Source organism: Emys orbicularis, chromosome 2 (genome assembly GCF_028017835.1).
Source record: "Emys orbicularis isolate rEmyOrb1 chromosome 2, rEmyOrb1.hap1, whole genome shotgun sequence".
Taxonomy (NCBI): Eukaryota; Metazoa; Chordata; order Testudines; family Emydidae; genus Emys; species Emys orbicularis.
The window spans coordinates 69,620,183-69,640,723 of record NC_088684.1 but is presented as its reverse complement, the minus strand read 5'-3'; the positions used below and the strand labels follow the sequence as shown (position 1 = coordinate 69,640,723).

Below are 20,541 nucleotides of genomic sequence, written 5' to 3'. Positions count from 1 at the left end.
TTAATTGCTAGTGTAAAGGTACAACTACTGCCAGATGATGGAGTGTATCAAGGTGAAAAATCAAAGGGGGTGGAGGAAGCCACGTAATTTACAAATGGATATTTTTATCTATCGATTTGCAGGGTGTGTTCCACAATGGTGCCATAATTCTGCTCACCACAAGTCTCTACCAGGCTCTCTGCCTCAGGCCTGATGGGAGCTGCAGTGGAGCAGGAAAGCAATCTGAAGAATCCTATTGGAAAGTGCATAAAATCAGCTCTGGAGTTTGCATGATTGAAAGTCTGAAAAACCAAAGAATGTATCTGAGGATCAAGGATGGCAAGTGTAATGGAACAGTAAGCAGTTCTTGTTCATATTTGCCTTTTAAAATGTTTAAGTAACTTGCCAATGCCAGAGAGAAGGAATAAAATCTTTAAAGTCAGTAAGCATTACCCTCTGTTGTCTAAAATAGAGACATTTACATCTCCCATCAGCCATAAAACTTGCAGAACTGGGAAACTCTGCTTTGAAGACAGTTTAGCCTTTGCCTAAACCTTTACATGAATCAGAACTCTCTGTCTCATGCATGATATTTCCCTTATTCAGATCATTATATCTCTATTTCTGATCACAAAGGAATAAACAGGTCCAAACATGAGGCTATCTTTATAGGATGGAACAGTTAGACAACTTAGCAGTACGGTAAAAACTTAAAAAACAAACTGAATTGACACAAATATTCAAGTTTTTATTTTAAAGTTCTCCAACTGCATATTACATTCAATTGTTGAACTCACATTTATATATTTCATTTTTTTTAGGGGACGGGTGATGTATACTGTCACTTTAAAATTGAGAAGAACTTAGAAAGTGGATCTGTGAGTCTAGAATCTGTGCAAAACAGAGGGATGTATGTTGGTCTCCAACCAGATGGCCAGACCAAGCCAGTTGTTAACACTGGAGAGAGAAACATTTTGTTCTACCCACGAGTCATCAAATGTATGCAACTTTGAATACTAAACAAGCCACTGAGTATTTCACATATTTATAGCTACACATGTAAATATTTATGACCACAAAGTTTAAGGTAAAAATATAGAGACCAGACTTGAAAATTTGCTCTTGAATGTTTTAGTACTTTAAATGAGAAACATATCCTACTTGCAACTAATTCCTCCCATATACATTGGTCATTTTTGTACCTCATTTTACCAACTCAGGCGTTAAAAGGAAAACTCTTGGTTTTTTGCTGAATAAATGAAACTTTGAATATGTGGATGAAAACGATGGTCATAACATCTGGTTATGACAGCTCCCTGATTCTCTGCCCAACTCTAGTCACTGGTTAGAGCAGCCTCGGGGCAGCTCTACCGTGTGTTAGCTGGCACCAGTTCCCAAGAAACTGCTCTCCAGCTGAATACAACTTGAGTGTGCTCCGGCCATACCCCCTCAGGTTTGCATAGTTAGCAACCACTGACAGTGGAGCAAAACAGAGGGATGTATGTTGGTCTCCAACCAGATGGCCAGACCAAGCCCTCCGGCCATACCCCCTCTCTAACTTCAATATGCCCCTCACTGCTGGAGACTGCAAGAAATATGGCATAGGAGCCAGGTAGGCTGGTTGTATACCTGGAGTGGACTCTCTCACTCTGTAAATCCCCAAAGTGTGAGTGGAGTGGAGTGGAAAATCTGCTCCACTGTCAGTGGTTGCTAACTATGCAAACCTGAGAGCTTTGTTTTTATACATTTCTGTGTTGCTTTAATCATGGCATCAAAGCATCTCCATAAAGCCTAATGAATTAAGTATCACAACATCCTTGTGTGGTAGGGGAAATATTATTATCCCTGTTTCTACAGATGGGGAACTTCCACACAGAAAGTCTGTCAGGAGTTAGACCCCAGATCTCTGAGTACTCTGCCCTAACCACAAAGCTGTACTTCCTCACAAATATCTGCCCCCTTCATTGAACTGTAGCTTTAACACACACTGTAGTTGTCTGCAGGCCAGTTCAAAAAAAAAAAAAGCACTTCTGCTCAACAGTCAGAAAGTGTGAACAGTACAAAGCACGTCTCATCATGAGTAAACTATGGAATAGATTTGAAAACATACATCTCTGAGTTTCAGTTGGAATGTCTACTGGTAGTGGCGATCTTGCTAAATATTGATAACATTTCTGTGATGCTGACAATCTGGAGTAAATGCTCAGAAATAGTTGATCAGTTTTTATCTTTTTAAACTAATGTCCCCTTTTTTATGAGGCAAAGAGGGAAAAATTTAAAATAGATACACTTTTTACATGGACATTAGGATAAATGGGAACATGAAACCAGTCTTCAGGAACTAAAAGACATTAATTTGGGATTACCTTTTAAAATTAATATACAACTGCTGTACCTTATGGGCTGCATTAGACACAGACACATTGAGTGGGGGGTATTGGACTAAGTGGCAGTGCTTGAAGTCATGCTTGTCTAGGTCCCAGTGCCACCAGAGTCATTGTCATTATTATTATTATGAGAGAAGGGTGTTATGGGTAAGAAGTAGTCCTTCCTACCTCTTTAAGAATGGTATAAAAAGAGTTAGGCTGTACTCCCCCAGAGCAGCCTACCTAGTACTGTCCCATGGCCAGATAATAAAGCCACACCCACCTAAACATTCCCTCACTGGGCCAATCTGTTCTAACCACCTTGGCAGCGGAGAGCCGTAAATTAGCTTTCTGAAGTCTCCTGAGCAGGTGTACGAGAGGGTAAATAGCTCCCTGTAATTTCTCCCCCTCTAGTGCTCCCACACGGGGACAGACATAATTCAGAGTGTGAATTTTTGGAATTTCATCTACTGATTCTTTTCTGACGTTGAATCATAGGGTAGATAACAAGAGCTACTAAACCTCTTTTTTCCCCACAGAGAAAGCAGTTTAATAGATCGATTAAAACTTTCCATGGTTCACTCTCCCAACTCCATCTCATGCAGAACTCCCGTATCTTGGAAGACTATGGAGTTTTAATTGCAGAGACAACCTTGTCTTCATATGAAATTTATAATCCCATCTACAAAATGGGAATAGTTTCAAAGAATTAAAATGGCCTTTTTCTAAATTCACATATCTTATGCTTTAATGATTATTCCTTTATAATGGGATTTTCAAAGCTGGGGCCTGGATCCTTAAAGGTATTTAATTACCTAACTCCCATTGATTTTCAATGGAAGTTAGGAGCCTAAATAACTTTGAGGATCTGGGCCCAAGTGATTTAAGTTCCCAATTCCTATTGAATTAGGCAGTTAACTTCCTTAAAGTCCTTTGCAAATCCCAGCCTTCATGTTTCCCTAAAAAGACCAGTTCTTGGTTCTGATGTGGTAGTTTAATGGGGTGACACATTATCCAATTTTCATCACACTCAGGGGTTGTCTATGCAGACACTGAGTTTGCGGCTGGCTGGGATGTAAATCTACCGTGCACTAGCCTGCTACTCACGAAGTGTCCATGTGGATCCTACTGTCATGCACTAAAAGTTCCATAGAGTGCTTTGATGTACCCCATAATGAAATATATGAGCCAGTTGATAAAGATTTATACCATTCAGAGCCCTTTTTTATTTTCCATTTGGCGCGCAGCTGATAGTCACTTGGCCAGTACTTGGCAGAAACCAGTACGGTCACAGCTTTTTATATCTTGTGGATGTTAGTTCAAAGATATTTCAGATAAAAAATGAAAGAGACCATAAAAATGATGAATTGACCATCAAGCTTTGACTATAAGTTGGGAACCCCAGATACAAGCAGTATAAACTCATCAAGAATACTTCAATCAGCAGTCAGAGACTGTATTATAGCACACAGTTTATATTATTATTTAAACAATTCCAAAGGTACACAGAAGCATTACAATAAAAGTAATCATAACCGTGGCATCACTGGAAGTTCAGTGCGTGCACCGTGCATGTGGTTGGGGGTGAAGGAGCAGAATATTTGAGTAACTATATACCACACAGACGAGAGAGAATAATTTTTCCTTCTAAACCCATGAAGAAAAGGGTTTTCAATGGAAAGCCTTAACTAAAGCAATGCTAACTGGTACCGCTATAATAAAACTAATCGCTACTCCATTTTAGACTCAGGTATGAAAGTTGGTCCCTAAAATACCTTGCTTCTTAATAAAAGAAGATAAAAGGACCTAATGCTTTTTTCAGAGCAGCCAAGATTTGTCTCTTTGCTATTTCATAGTTCAGAAATGGCCACTGGCAGTTTTGTTTGAAAGAGATTTCAAGCAATGGCCCCCTTTAAGCAAGAAAACATCAGTGGAGGGACTTAACATCAAGAAAACAGCATTTGAACGAGTCATTTGATTCATACATCAATGTTAAATTGTTGCTTAGAATCGCAAAGCGGTGAATGGATTTTATTGGCATGCCATCTTTTTTTCTTTTTTCTTTTTTTTATGCCTGCTGCTAGCAATAAAAACCTATTACTTACATCTATGCAATGCACAGAGAAAAGATTTTGGTATATCTTGTACGTTTGTCTGACAATTGCAAGGTTTATTACTTGTGTTTGCCGTTGAATACATGGGTAGCTTCTAAATAGGAGAAGCAAATGATTTTTTGGTAGTGTCACACTTTACATTTTGTTATTTTAGTTGGCAGGGAAAAGCCTATGGGAACATCTGCGACACCCAGCCAACCAAAGGGAGAGATCAGAGAATCTGAACAACAACCGGCAAAAGCCCAGAAGCCAGTGGCTCAGAGCCCATCAGCTTCTTCACCCGCAAGTAAGGAATAGTTTTCAAAAATCTATACTGCAGTACTGTAATTCTGTGTCTTTGTGATGGCCTACCCTAGGGACGACACCAAATGGCTTTTCTAGACTGTTGCAATATACAGTGTGGATATGAACTGCTCTTTAACAGACTTGTTATCTGAAAAAGCAGTGAAGTTTATCATATTGGTTAGCCAATAGTCAGCATATAACTGATTTGACTAATTTCACTATGCTGGTTTTGAATACATTATTATAATATAGCCCAGCTCTTTTCCCTACTAATATATAACTGTGCTAATACAGTGTAGGGCCCAATACAAAAGCCCATTGAGGTCAATGGAAGTCTTTCCATTTACTCTAGTGGGCTTTGGATGAGACACTAACTACCTTTAAAAATGTTTGGATATGGCTGCATCATATTGTTGTGTATAATTACTGGGGGAAGGGAGTAAGGATTCTTGACCCAGTACATACTGGCCTCAGTACTCTGCTGCACCCAATATCCACTGGGTGTGGACGAGGAGGCCCTGTGCCCAGGATTGACTGGGTGAGGAGTTGTTAATGCTGATCTGATCCATGTCTGCTTGTGGCCCTCAAGGAGACATCAATCAACTGGGCATTGCCCAAGCCTTCCCCAATTCTCTCCACCCAGTAACCTGCTACACTGGGAGTGGCATAAAGGGATTAAGATCATATTGTTTGGGGCAGGGTTGGTTCTCTAGTGTGTGTTGTATAGTGCCTAGCAGATTGTGGACACTACCATAATATAAACAATAACAGCGATTCACCAGTGATACCATTTACAGTGAGAAGTGTTTGAGATGGAAAACTCGGGTATTTTGGAATCTCTCTTTTTATTTTTTTTTAAAGTTTCAGTATTTCACCCCCACCGCTTCAATTTAAACCACTGTTTTTTTAAGAGATTAATAATCAAAACAAAACAAAACACCACCTGTATTTCTAACTAAATGGAAATGTCTGCTCTTCAACCACAAAGATTGCAGTTTGATAGTAATTCTTGCCCTGGTCCTAGGATTGCTATGGAACGAAATAAAATAAATAAACTTGCAGCAGCCGAGAACTCAGTTTGCAGGAGTTTCATGTTCTCTTCATGTCTATAAAGATTTCTGATTTAGCAGGACAAGGTCACGCAGCCCACGTGGGAGCCTTCTCTGAAGGGAGAATCTTGTTCTTATCTCGGTGGTGCAAAGTTCCCCTATTCAAGAAAGGGGTCAGGCGGGTGGGGTGGAGTAGGGGAACAGACCTCTGCTTTGTATGGTCCACCTATATTTCAGATCCATGTGTGGGAGGTAGGTTGGTCCATGGGGGGGCAGGATGGAGAATCCATAGTTATGCAATTCTTCCATCCTTCCTCTACCTCTGTGGAGGGGACACGCTGGGGTTGTAGAGCCTCTAGTGCTGTGCACTATTTTGCTGGACAGCTTCCCCCCACCCCCACCAGATAATAAATTGAGGAGCCCAATTGTCAAACTAGGGCCCTTAAATTGAGTTGCCCAATTCTGCTTTTGATTGACGTTGGTGGAATTTAGGTACCGTTGTGGCTATATAAACAAAATGCCAAATTTTAGCATGCTAATTTACAGGGGACGCAGAAACCGGGAACAATATGTTTTATACCAGAGGAGACTTTAAATGCAGTGCAAGATTAGGATTGCACCAAACTCTCCTGGTTTAACTAAAATCAGAGCAGACTATTATTTCTAATTATTGCTAATTATTTGTGGATAGCACAGACATCTTTGTGGCAGCATCACTCCTGTTTTCATTTCAGAACACTTATTTCAGTTTCAGATCCCTTAGACTTCACCTGGTATTGCACTATTGTGTAGCACCAAAAGCCTTCTGCATGTGTCATAGATTGTCAGAAAATGGTTCAGTGTGTTGAATCTAAAATCTAGGGCAACAACACATACGCCATTAAACATATTTTCAACAAAGCAGAATGTTTTTAGGGTTTGATGCCCAGGATCATTTTCCAGAGGAGATATTTACCCTAAAAATGGTTCAGGTAAAGTCTCTATAATACTTTGTAGGGAGTATTTATGAGCAGTAATAACTATGGGGTCCTTTTTGTGTCTACGCAAACTAAATGGAAATACAAAAGTTGACTGTGTCTTTCAAAGAAAATGTTTCTTTTATGAAGAATATTTTCCTATGAAGTATTTTAACAGGTGACTGGATTTTCACATTTTGGGGGGGGGGGGGAATCTTGAAGGTTGAAAGATTTTTAATCCACATTGACCTAACACACTGATTGTGTTTTTAAATCCCCAAGTTAGTATTCACAGAAGGGTGGCAATTGATTCTGTAAGTAGATGTTTAGTATACGTCCCCAGCTATACCCCTAACATTCACTGTTAGAATAAATTTGTTAGTCTCTAAGGTGCCACAAGTACTCCTGTTATTTTTGAGGATACAGACTAACACGGCTGCTACTCTGAAACATCTACAGTAACTCTTTAAGTTGTTCAGACCATCTCTCTGACAATGCAGGTCTATGCCCAATTATATATTCATTGGTGGCCTCTGGACAGTAAAGTTTTCCCTGTGAGATCACAGGAATCCTGTGAGATCTCACAAGTGTGGGAATTGATGTGGGAATTTTGATCTTCATCATTCACCATTGTGTTTCTGAAATCATGTTAAAAATTCCTGTGGTGGAAACATAAATATGTGCAACAATGAAAGAGGGGGCTAAATGACCACTATCAGAGACAGTGGCGTAACTAGGAGTGGAAATTTGGGTGGCCCTCGACTTCCAACACTGTGCTAGCTCAGCTTCTCCCCCGATGCTACAGCCTCTTCCCAGCCCTGGTGCCCCCAGACACAGGGCTTCACCTGCCGAGCTGAGCATGCGCATGGGTTGGCGCAGAAAATGGCAAGGCAGAGCTGCCAGAGCGTAGCTTTCTCAAGGGCGGGTGCGCAGCTCCAGCCTCAATTTCAGGTGCCCAAGTGACGCTCTGGGCCGCTGTGGCAGCACTACACCCCTGCTCAGATTTGGGTGGGCCTGGATGCTAAGTGGGTGGGCTGTGGCCCACCAGGTCCACCTGTGGCTACGCCCTTGATCAGAGAGCTGCATAACCAGCTGCAACCCCTGGCCAAGTGACTATCAGCTGCGTGCCAAATGGCTGAAAATCCCATAAAAACAGCATTTCTTATGACATTATTTATTATTTCTACAGTGCCATAACTTGGTTGGCACCTTACAGACAAATACTAATATACAACACAAGCAAACAAACAAAAAAGAAGCAGACATTGCTCGAAATAGCTTACAATCTCTGGGCCAAATTCAGCAGTCCTCTCTAGGGCGATACTCTGATTTATTTGCATAAGGATCCCAGAATTTGGCCTTTGGTTGTCTTAGGCCTTAGTTCTGTATCAAATTCCTTAGGCATCGGTGGGACTCCCCACAGGTGCAAGGATCTGTATTAGTGGATCCCAATGCAGAGTCAGGTCTTTAGTTACCTGAATCATTTGGTTTAAATGTGAGATTTAATGTGTTAAAGGAAAACCCTTTTCTTTATATATTTCAGAAGTTAAATATATTTTGGATCCAACTAGATCATACATTTGATAAAATTGACTATATAACTTTCCTTGATTACCACTGCTTTTCATAAAACACCTACCGATACAATAAAAGTGATATCTGAGGAACTTACTAAGAAAAATCAGGACTGTGTTAAATTGATCCATCTTCTTTTCAGTTACCCACTTTGTTTCACAGACATTTCAAGTTAATGTGGAATTTTTTTTGCTTATATACACTTAATAAGAAACAAATCCAAAAGAGTCAAAGTCTTGTCTTTCACTAAGTACTCTTGTTAATACTAACAGAAATATACAATGAGATGAGTTATGGCTGGCATTTCAAACTTAACTGTCATGTATAATACTTTATTTTCATTTTCTTCTTCTGCTTAACAAACAAAAAGGAAATTGTCCTTGGTATAAAAAACAATATACCCAGATATCAAGAGGTACTATAGTTTTTAATCAATGTGGAACCTAAAGAGAGTTTTATGTTGGTGGGAACTCTCTTAGGGCTGGCCTTCACTACCGCAATAAATCAATCTAACTTATGCAACTTCAGTTACGTGAATAACATAACTGAAGTCGACGTAGTTAGATCCACTTACCACGGTGGCTACATTGCACTGTGTCGACAGGAGAGCATCTCCTGTTGTCTTCCCTTATGCTTCTCGGGGAGGTGGAGTACATAAATCAATGGAAGAGTGCTCTCCCATCAATTTAGCGTGTCTTCACCAGACCCACTAAATCGACTTTCACTGCAATCAGTGCCGATCTACCAGTAAGTGTAGACATGCCCTTAGAGAACATATTCTTCAGCTATTTGTTTTCTATCTTATTGTTCCAGTAGTGGATTGCACTATATTATTGGTGATGTATTTATGCAGATAGAATGTTTATCAGCCTTTTCTTTTACTGCAGTATCTTCCCCTTGGGCCAGAACAGTTAGCTATAGATTGCAAACTCTTCAGAGCAGGGACGGTGTCTTCCTATGTAAGTGGACAGCACTTAGCTGACAGCACTACCCCATGAAGGAATAATATTTCAGACATATGACTGTTGGTAATCCATTTGAATTAGAAATACTCAAAATTATGTTCCTCCCTGCTGAGACTCCATTCATTCATGCTTCACTTCCAGGTTTGTCATTTGAGATTTGCAAGTACATCTTTATCCTCAACACTGGGCGAAAGATCAGTGGAGGCAATCATTGAAGTGAATTTATCTCTCTTCCAAAATTAAATTTGGTCAGGCCATCAGCTTGTGAAATTTACTTGTAATAAGTTGTGTTCTTCTCTAGTGACTAATCCACATAGAGGCTAACAACCTACTATGCCTGAAAGCCAATAGGGTTACTTCTTTTAACTTAAATGGCAGAGGTCTGTGCTTTGGGGCTGATGATCTGTGGTATGTTATGCTCATTTTGTGACTTGTGAGTTAGAATCTGATCTTTAAACACAGTAAAAAGTTTAATTTTTTGTGAAGGGTAAAATTAAAAATGGGTGCTTGCGTGTATTTGAAGAACTACTGAGTTCAAAGCTGTTCTTCCATTTAATTTCCTCAGATAGTCACTTTTTTTAATTTGAAATTTAATTTGACTCTGCTTTCAGGCATTAATGATTCTGTCAAATTGAGTATTATGGCACCAATCCAGGAAATACTTAAGCATAAGCTTAACTTTAAGCACATGAGTAATCCTGTTGATACCAGTGCTGAATTATCCTAAATGCTGGAGGAAATGAAAAGTACTCCGCTTTATACAATTGTTTTAAAAAGATAGTGAGGGCCTTCACACCACAAAATTGTTTACTGTCATGGTCTTACCCCTCTAAAGAAGGAGGAACTAACTTATTCTAAAACAACAGAACCAGTATAGCATATGAGATGGCCTTGCACAGAAAGAGTTTCTGCACCCCACCTCCCCTGCTCTATTTGCAAGCAGTGCAGTAAAATACATTATACAGGATCTCTTGTCAGTTTCATTTTGCTACCTTTGACAGCAACAGATCCTGAATGAGAAATTTCCTGAACACCTGTCTGTATAGCTGTTTGAGAAATATATGATTCAACTCACCCCATTTAGCTTGCACGTATTTTAAAGCAACAGACAGATATTTCAGTTTTACTTTATCGCTCTCCGTTTTTAAATTTCCGACTTCGTCTTCTGATTGTGACAATGCGCTATTCCACAATGAAGCTAGGTAAAGAGATCTTAGAAGCTGGTGTTTCCATTGAATCATAGAACATTGTAGGGATGGGGAGGCTAGTACACATTTGAGATGCTTGGTCTTTTCCAGTTTGATTTTAGTAGTTCAACTTCAGCTAACCAGAACATTTTGGACTAGACAAGAAACATAAATCAGTCCTTTTAGGCTCCCTCACTTGCAGTGAAAAAATACAATCCTCTCTCTGTTATGTTTCCTTTATGTGCTGATGTTAGAACAGGGACTGTCAGTTTCATGTCAATTTTGATTTACCACTAATGTTCTGTATTTCACAGAGGAAATGAAAAATACCCAAGGTACCAAGTATCCCCTTCCTTCAGATGATGAATGGAAAGTGTCAGTGCTGACAGGAAATGGAGGAACTCAAGCAAATGTCACACTCTGGATATATGGAGACAAAGGAGTAGCTGGACCAATAACTCTTGGCAAGGACAACAGGGAACAACTCTTTCTTCCCAGGCAGGAGGATGAATTTCAGGTAGCTAATGAAGGCTGCGAACATTATTTTACTGAATACCTTTCCAAAGATAATTCTCTCGTGATAGGGAAAATGTTTTGCATAAATAAATCTATATCTAATGTCTCTGAATTCTGCATTAAATCAGCTAAATATATATAGTATGTGGCAGAGGAAATACTCTTTTCTCTCAAGCAGGAAAAACTGCAGAAGTAAATTGCTTTCTTTAAGGCAATTAGTTTAGGCAGTTGGTTTGAAACTAGTCTTGGAAACCATCTACCTCTGCACAAATCATATTCACTGAAAAATGTGTATCATTTACAGGATCTTTAGAAATGAAATGCATTCTTGAATACACTGTTGTAATCATGGCTCAGAAATGAGTACGGCATGGTTGGCTCTGCTAAGAGTCATAACCTCGCTGTTTTCCAGCTAACTAATGCCCTAATAAAAGACTGAAATGTAAAAGGTTTATACATGGTATTAATAGATTGCAATAACATGCATGTTACATTGTCAGGATTTGATCCTGTTTATATCCTGCAATGAAAACAAAAGGAGTTTTGCCGTTGACTTTATTAATCCAGTTTGTAAAGGAGCTTACCTCCAGGTAGAATGGAAGGAAGAAATTGCTATTAACAAAGGGCTAAAGCGTCTCTTGGCTCTCACACAAAGCTTTTATAGGAGGGACATATCCTCTTTTGTTGTCTTCCAGCTGGAAGCCATATGTGAATGAATTAACCAGAAATGATACTTCCCATCATGTACTAGAACTTGCTCTGTGTGCTTTTTCTATACTATTGTAGTTGTGACTCACACCAAGATCCTTATTGTCCATAATAATAATTAATAAGTACTTTGTACTAATATGGCTTAAGCATCGAGGCTATTAGCTGTGATGTTAGTTTTGGAAATATGTACAGTATATATTTCACAGAGCTACGACCCACTGGGAACTCCTTTCTCCTCACTAGTGAATAATTTATAACCAGTTTTGGGTAATAGCATGTCTGCAATATTAACTTCTCTCCCTGTCCATAGATTCCCTAAGATTGTCCTGCTATAAAATAGATATCCATTATAGCCGTGTCCTATGGATATTGATCTTGAAAAAAGAAGAATCTCTCCATCAGCACCATGGGCCGCTACACTCCACACACTGACGCTCTGGCTTTCAGGCCTGACATAAATATCAATTAAAACATTTCCCCTCATTAGCCTGCAGTAGACAAATCCATCAAAAGCTAGCTAATGAGTAAGAACTCTTTCAAAGTGACATTGTTTTGTACCTGTGGATCAGTGTGAGTATAGTAGTCGACTGAAATGGGGCCAGGAATGCAAGACTGGTTTTATTACTGATTCTCTTTACTGCTTGTGTGCTTGAGCCTGATGTGTTTTCACTCGCACTTTGCTAAAGCAGGAGACTGCACTTTTTCATTTTTAAAATGATCGACTTCCTCAGAGGTCTAGCCAGGAGTTCTAGGAAGAAAACTGCCTCAGACAGCATTACGGTAACCCAGGGCAATTTGAATCTCTTTCCTAAAGCTTCCCTATTGCCAAACTCATGCAGACAGCTATCAGAAAGTGGAAATACCCTTGCCTCTAGAAATAAAAGGAATCACATCCCTTACTCATGTAAGTAGACATTACCTGTTGAATCCCTTTTGAGGCTGCTCACATGAGAAAAGATTGCTTGGGCATATTATACCTAGTATATTAATGGACACACTTGGCTATACCCTTCTCTAATTATACCAAAGGGAATCCTTCTTTTGGCCAGACAAACAGGTGCTAAGTTTGTTCTAGGCGGACATCACTCCTTGCATTTCCACAAAGCCAATACATTGCCTATTGACACTGACACAAAAGAGGGCAGGCAGACCGGCCAGCTGAACCATTAACCAAATGGAATGGATAAGAATAATCAGAATAGGCATAAAACATGACAGTAATACATATTCAGAGTTTCTGAATGAAAGGATAATATATCAGGTTGCTCCATTTCATACAACGATCGTCTACTTTCCAAGTAGGTAAACTATAACACTGGTAGTTTATTGACTCAGAACCAGACAATGACACCCTGACTCTAATATCATCATATCATGATCCTATTGACTCATGGAGTAAGGTATTATACAACGTAGGTGAGGGTATCAGAATCTGAGCCCAGAGAAGTAAATTACTGCTGAATCAAATGGAGAACCATTGGCGATGATAATAACATCATCATCTTCCAAGTGTGGTGATAGATTTTGTTTTGTTAATACAATTAAAGTTTCCCTATCTTCCCACTGAGCTCAGTAAATAACTTGGAATCCTCCAACTCTCTCATCTATACCCTATGAGCTGCTCAACCTGTGGGAACATCAATGAAAACAGGAATTTGGGTTAACATTATTCTCTTAGCTCTTGTCTCAGACCTTCCCAGAGGTATTGAACACCGAGTGACAAGCACCCTGCATGTGACCTCAGTGGTGAGCTTCCCTCTGGTTTGGGACAGACTCATGGCTGGCACCACTGAGTTCAATTATTCTCTTAAACATTCTTTGTATGGGCCATGCAAAGTGTTCTGGGGAGCAGGACAATGTTCTTATAAAGGCCGCTGGGCCTAGAAATAAGAGTTGGGGAAATATTAGGCTAGGAGGGGAGACAAGGAAACTTTATTTTTATTAATGGAAATAGAGAGTAGGTGGATAATATATGAGTAGGGATTTTTAAAAGAAAGGGTAAAAAGAAAACTATTTAAAACAATGTAAATAGCTCTTTGGGATTTGAACCAGCAGTGAGCTGGGATAGGAAAAAGGAGAATATGACAGAGGATGCTGCCATCAGCCTTTTAGTCAGAAGAACACTCACTGAGAAATAATCTGACAGTAAATCTGCTTTTCAAGTGTCTGAGAACTCTAGTTGTAGTACAATATATAGGATGTGAAATGATTTGTATTCAATTTAAATAATGATAACAGTTCAGCATCAAAAAGACCTGAAAAATGGGATAGAATTGGACTATAAGAGTATCCTTTATACTTACGGTGCTACAAAATGCTTTACAAAGTAAAGGTGCAAGTGAAATGCAAACTGTATTCAATCAAAAAGGTAAGAATACATCAGTGACTTCTAACGGTTTACAGATCTCTCTGTACCATGTTTTTGGAGCTGGATTGTTTAGGCCTTTTGTATCCTCCATACAATTATATGACCAATATTAGGATTTATGTTAGAAATTATTTTAACTGTGTTGCTCTAATGCATTCTGAGAGATGTTATTTTGCTGCATGGTTTACATTTCTGTGTTCACAAACTGGACAGATGCTCTAAATATTTGTCAAAACAACTCTGCAAAATGGCAGTAATTTCTGGAAAGTAATCCTAGGTCTAAGTGTACCTGTGAGTGTTGACTGCACTTTGATTTGCTGATATATTCCAGAAGAGAAAGGGGATTCTCCATTCCATGCCTTGTCTACTCCAATCCTAGATCTAGGATTCAGAAGGTCCAGCAAATTCATAAACTTACACTGGCATCTCTACTATTTATTTTCTGACCTGAATTAAAGGGAGACTGCCAACATTGAGGGATTAAGGTTCACCTCGAGGATGCTGAATTTAATTGTATTGTGGTCACGATTATTTAGTGGCCTAACTACAGTTGCTCCTTGAACCACTCCGTGTGCGTTACTTAGCCCTAAGTCAAGAGTAGTCTTTCTTTTACATGCTGTAGAAGTACCTGTTCCAAGAAGCAAGGGTTTAAGGTGTCATGAAATTGCTTCTCTCATTGTGACAAATGGCCAATCTATATGTAGGTAACTGAACTCACTCCCTGGGTCTTCTTTTTTAGCTATAGACCCGATCCTGCATTGGGATCTGCTTGAACAGACCCCTGTGCCTGTGCATATGTCAGTGGGATTTGGAGCATGTGCAGGGTTCCACTCTAGGAGATCTCAATGCCGGAGTGGGGCCTGAGTTTTCTCTTTGATCTCCTTTACTGTTGTGTACTCAATACCTTTTTCCTCAACAGGAGGTTGATGGTACATTTGTATTCATATGATTTGGGATTTGTATTCAGATTCTATTGTATGGTCCTGTCCGCTCAGAAATTAGCCCGATTCTCTTGTCACGTTAGTTTTACACCAAGATTGCTCTGCTACCTTTGATGGAGTCAGTCCTGATTTAGACTGGTATAAGTGAGAGGAGAATCAGGCTCTTAGATTCAATAGGCTCTTTTAGATATAGTACTAATCTCCCACTTCTAGCAGCTAATCTGTCCTACTTAGCCAGACATTACTAGATCCCCTTGAGTTTTTGACATGCTCTCATATGTTAATAATGCCAATTACATCAGTGTCCTCTTCCACTGCCAGGCACAGTAGTTCATCTGTTTTGGCTTTTAAGCATCTCACATTGATGCAGTCTGTTTCAGTTTTCACTTTTGATGGCATGCCTATTGTTATTCAACTTTATTATATGCCACTCTTTTACTTTTCCAGAATGTACCTCTGATGTAAATCATCCCTCCTCCAGCTCAGCTGTAATTTCTGATCTATCTTTTACTGGACAGATTTATTTTTGTATCACTCACCGTTCAGCTTTGGCCAACCTTTTTTTCTCCAACCTACCAGTTGGAACCATCTCAAAAATATTGCTAATTTTCTGTGCCAGCATCCTGGTTCCATTGGGGCTAAGGTGGAACCCATCTAATTATATTGGAGCCTAAGCCGAAGAGAAACTGAATAGCCTATTTTCAGGGCCAGATTTTGAAAAGGGGCAGTCCAAGGTTTGCCTGAAAACATGCATGAATTGTTGCGTGCCTATCTTTGTACACATAGCTACTTCACTTTCTCAGGGAAATTGGGAAAGAATTACAGTTGTGCATGTGACTTTATGCCTAATTTTTTCAAAAATGTGGCCCTCGGCCAAGCTGAATGAATGGCAAAAAGTGTAAACACAGCACAAATGGTGAAAAGTACATTATTCTTTTCTTTCACTTGCAATAAGCTAAGACACAGGAAAGGAAATATTTAGAGGGTTGGGTTTTTTTGCAAAACTATCATGAAAAGATAGCAGCCTGGGCACAAAATACACATGCCCACTCTTATTGTCAAAAAGCTTCTCACCCCATATGTGTGGGCAAGTAGAATTATGTAAGGCTGCCTTCTAATCTTGAATCAACTGCCGGGTCAGTTCTCCAATGTGGGCTTTGGTTAAACAGCCTCTAACCTTCACATCACAAGCCAAGCAAGTCTGAAGTATAGAGCTTCAATGCTTGATCCTTATTTACATGTGCTGTTTTGTGTTTAAATTCAGGTTGAAATAAAGTATATTGGAGAATTCTATAAGATAAGAATAGGACACGATGGAACAAGTGAACACCCAGAATGGAAGTTAGAAAAGGTAAGACTGAATATTGCGTACAGATGTGGTCTCCTCATCTCAAAAAAGATATACTGGGCATTAGAAAAGGTTCAGAGAAGGGCAACGAAAATTATTAGGCATTTGGAACGGGTCTCATATGAGGATTGATTAAAGAGGCTAGGACTTTTCAGCTTGGAAAAGAGGAGATTAAGGGAGGATCTGATAGAGGTATATAAAATCATGAGTGGTGTGGAGAAAGTGAATAAGGAAAAGTTATTTACTTGTTCCCATAATATAAGAACTAGGGGCCACCAAATGAAATGAATGGGCAGCAGGTTTAAAACAAATAAAAGGAAGTTCTTCTTCACACAGCGCACAGCCAATCTGTGGAACTCCTTGTCTGAGGAGGTTGTGAAGGCTAGGACTATAACAGGGTTTAAAAGAGAACAAGATAAATTCATAGAGGTTAAGTCCATTAATGGCTATTAGCCAGGATGGGTAAGGAATGGTGTCCCTAGCCTCTGTCTGTCAGAGGGTGGAGATGGATGGCAGGAGAGAGATCACTTGATCATTACCTGTTAGGTTCACTCCCTCTGGGGCACCTGGCATTGGCCACTGTCGGCAGACAAGATACTGGGCTGGATGGACCTTTGGTCTGACCCAGTATGGACATTCCTATGTTCTTAAGATTTTTATGGTAAATTTGCTGATCAGTCTTCAGCATAATTAGTGCTTTAATTCATTGCTTTGTGACTTTATAGTAAATAGTGGAAAAACTGAATGGGATGGTAGGTGGTCATTAAAATAATAATTAATACTTATTTAGCACTTTTCAACTCAAATCACTTTATAGAGAAGAGTAAGTATCATTTTACAGATGAGATAACTGAGGCAGAAAGTGGTTTAAGAAACTTTCCCAAGGTCACTAGACAAGTCTGTGTCAGAGTCAGGAACAGAACACATTCTGAGCTCTGTCCATGAAGCTACTGCTGCACCAGTTTCACTGGATAAACTTAATCCCTTGTGCTCACCAAATGGGCCTATATTATTCATTAAAGTATCCAAATGCATTATAAAATATATTAATAATTTATTAGCTATAAGAAACTTGACACAGGGCATTTTCTGGGGTGTGGTGGCAGTTTGGGATTCACTCAGCTCATCACTGATCCCCAACTTGGTTGGTTTTGGTTAAATCAGTGCTTTTCAATCTTTTTTCATTTGTGGATCCCTAAAAAAATTCAAATGAAGCAGTAGACCACTTTGGAAATCTTAGACCTACTCTGCAGACTCCCACGGGTCCACAGACCCCAGGTTGAAAACCACTGGGTTAAATGAATCTTAACATAAGACAGCTAAAGACTAGCTGACATGCATACCTGCAATGAAAGACCTTACTGAATGTCAAGGCAACATGGTGGAATGTTTTATTATTTGCAATAACAATGAAAACTTGAGATTTTATCTCTGGTTCAACTTTTTTGGCACATTTCTACTTGTGTGTAACAAAAGAGTCCTTTGATCATGGTATATACTGTACATCCTAGCGTATGTGAGTAGTTACTTCCCAGGACCAATGAGAAATTCTTTGACTATGGGATTCTGGGGAAAAATACCTAATTTTGCACTTAACCAGGGCATTCAGAGAGGGTGAAATTAGTGACAGATTGTGTAATCCCAAAATACATGCCACCAAAGCATTTACATAAATGTATTATCACTGTCAAGTTTATAAAAGGGATGGATCAGAGCCAAAACTTTGGATTCAAACTCCCCCAAACTTGGCATTGTTAGCATTTTTTTTCTAACGTGCCAATCACTGTGGTACCTAGGTGTTAATTTTGGAGTATTGATACTCTGTCAAATTTTGCATCCTAAAAAATGGAACAGTATTTTTCAGTTTGCTGTAGATTGCTCTTATATTACCTCTAGAAACTGGCCGTGGAAGGTCACAGAATTTCAGCTACACCATAGACAACTGCATGGGGAGAAAAAGACCGAAGTTTGGCTATGAATAGGCCAGTCATATCCTTGCACACAATAATATCCATGCTTGGAACAACATATTTCAGAGCTACTAAGTGACCTAATTCTATTCTATTTTGCTGAATAACACTTGGTAGAATAAATTCATACTAGAACAGACCTATCTTGTAATATTCCTTTCAGAACTCCAGACCAAGTACCTGTGCTTTGTCTCCTAACCTCAGGGCAGCCCAGAGGATTCAGGGAGCCTGGGGGCAAAGCAATTTCGGGGGCCCCTTCCATAAAAAAAGTTGCAATATTATAGAATACTATATTCTCGTGGGGGCCCCTCTGGGGCCAGAGGCCTGGGGCAAATTGCCCCACTTGGCCCTCCCTCCCCACCCCCGGGCAGCCCTGCCTAACCTATGTGTATGGAAACACACGTGCCTGCCTTTTATTCTGTCATTTCATCTTACAAGGCCTGAATCCTAAAACCAGAACTGCATGGCAGTAACAGATTTTTGACATTAGCTCAGAGGCCTGAAGTTTAGGAATATCAAACCTGAATAGAAGTTTAAATGTTTCAGTTTTGGTCAAACGATTTCAGGAAATCTATTTTCCAACCTGTTGGTTACAGCACATTTCTTTAATATGTTAGTCCAAACTTCATAGAGCAACTCTGGGATTTCAAAGAATTCCCTTCACTTAAGGAAACCAATTAACTTGAAAGTTGTGGTTTTTTTTGTCAATGCAGCTAACATTTGTTGTTGCTCTGAATCAGCAAGGGGAGCTGTGCCAATAACCATTTGAGGTTGTCCTGTAAATTCAATTAGTGATTAAAAATCACTGCTGCAAAAGTATTTCATGTTGGAACCCAAATGCTCTCTCTTTTAAATGAATATTATTTTAAGTAAAATACATGTCCACTTTAATGGGGAAGCAATTTAAAGGAGTCTTTTCTCCCCCTCTAAAATGTGCTTTTAGAATTTGAGTGCAAATATCTAATTTCGTAATTTTAATCATAAACTTTTTCTCAGAATACCATACTTCAAACAGCATCAAGAGTGTAGAGACAGAATGGTTTTGGCACTAAATGCTTGCTGCTAATGAAGGTTGAGGAAGGGAAAACTGTAGTATGTGCTGCTATAATCGAAGACCAATAATAACCATCCTAAGAAGGAAAGGAAAAAAAGCTCCTCTAATAACATGAAGCAACAAACAAGACAGTTATTACCATAGCACTCAGTAGCAAATAGCTCAAAATTTGGATCCTGAACTATCTTAAATTGGGGAAGATGTAAATGTGTTTGGATGCAGGGGTTTGGTTTGTTCCATTATAGAAGCAGGAACCAGCTACAGAATTTGGATCTGGATCCACCAGTTTCAACACATAGATTTCTTAGAATCTATGAAAACACGTGCTTTCCCCCACCAGAGTTCAGAGGGATTTAGATTCAGGAATTTGGTTTCAGCCCATTTCCATTTGGAAATGGTCCTGTAACAGACCCGCTTCCCTTTCCAAAAACCTAGTCTCACTGCTCATTTTTCAGAATGTTTTCATGCAGTTCAGAAGGCAGTTTTCCATGGAATTTATCTGTAGACAAAAATCAGAACCAGTTATGTTTAGTAAGGTAAGAAGCCAAATTTAATTCATGTGTTTGCTCACACCAAAAATAAGACATATTTTGAGAACTCTTAGCAGATAAAAAGAATAGATGTTGGCAGTTCCAGCAGAGATACCAAGGAATGAGTGAGCATAAAGATTCTCTCTAAAGATGGTCTTTCTAGTTCCAGGTGGAGGCACATTGGTAAAATAGTAACAGAATTAGAAAAGTAAAATGTATCTCTTCAGTACTGGGCCCTGCAGAACTGGAGAAACTGCATTGCCTCATGGTTGTTGCTACTGCTTCTTCCCTAGGTGACACTGCACCATGTAAAGAGCAGGAGGACTCTGCATTTTCCAGCAAACAAGTGGTTGTCAAGAAGCCGTGGAGCTGGAGATATTATATGTGAACTCCCAGTAGAAGAAGCAGGAAAACCCATTTATCCAAGTACGTGTATACTTCGGAAGTACACACTTAGATGTACTGGATTCAGGTTAGCTATGTTATATTTCATGAGCAGTATATTCATAAAGGTATTGTTAGTAATCGCAAAAAACACTTAAATTTAGTTCTTGAAAATATAATCTCTGCAAATGTGTGCAAGCCAGATTTGTGGTGGTGTCTTCATTATGACTGAAGGTTGAACAC

General features: G+C 39.4%; 1 protein-coding gene across 1 annotated transcript in view; it reads left to right on the top strand.

The window, feature by feature from the left end:
* The window catches only part of RP1 (RP1 axonemal microtubule associated), a 225,597-nt gene that overhangs the window by 52,144 nt on the left and 152,912 nt on the right, over nt 1–20,541 (top strand). Inside the window, exons 15-20 of the mRNA XM_065398305.1 lie at nt 123–335; nt 801–978; nt 4,614–4,745; nt 10,791–10,993; nt 16,277–16,363; nt 20,208–20,340. Coding sequence (XP_065254377.1) covers nt 123–335; nt 801–978; nt 4,614–4,745; nt 10,791–10,993; nt 16,277–16,363; nt 20,208–20,340 — 946 coding nt within the window. The remainder of the gene's footprint in view (nt 1–122; nt 336–800; nt 979–4,613; nt 4,746–10,790; nt 10,994–16,276; nt 16,364–20,207; nt 20,341–20,541) is intronic.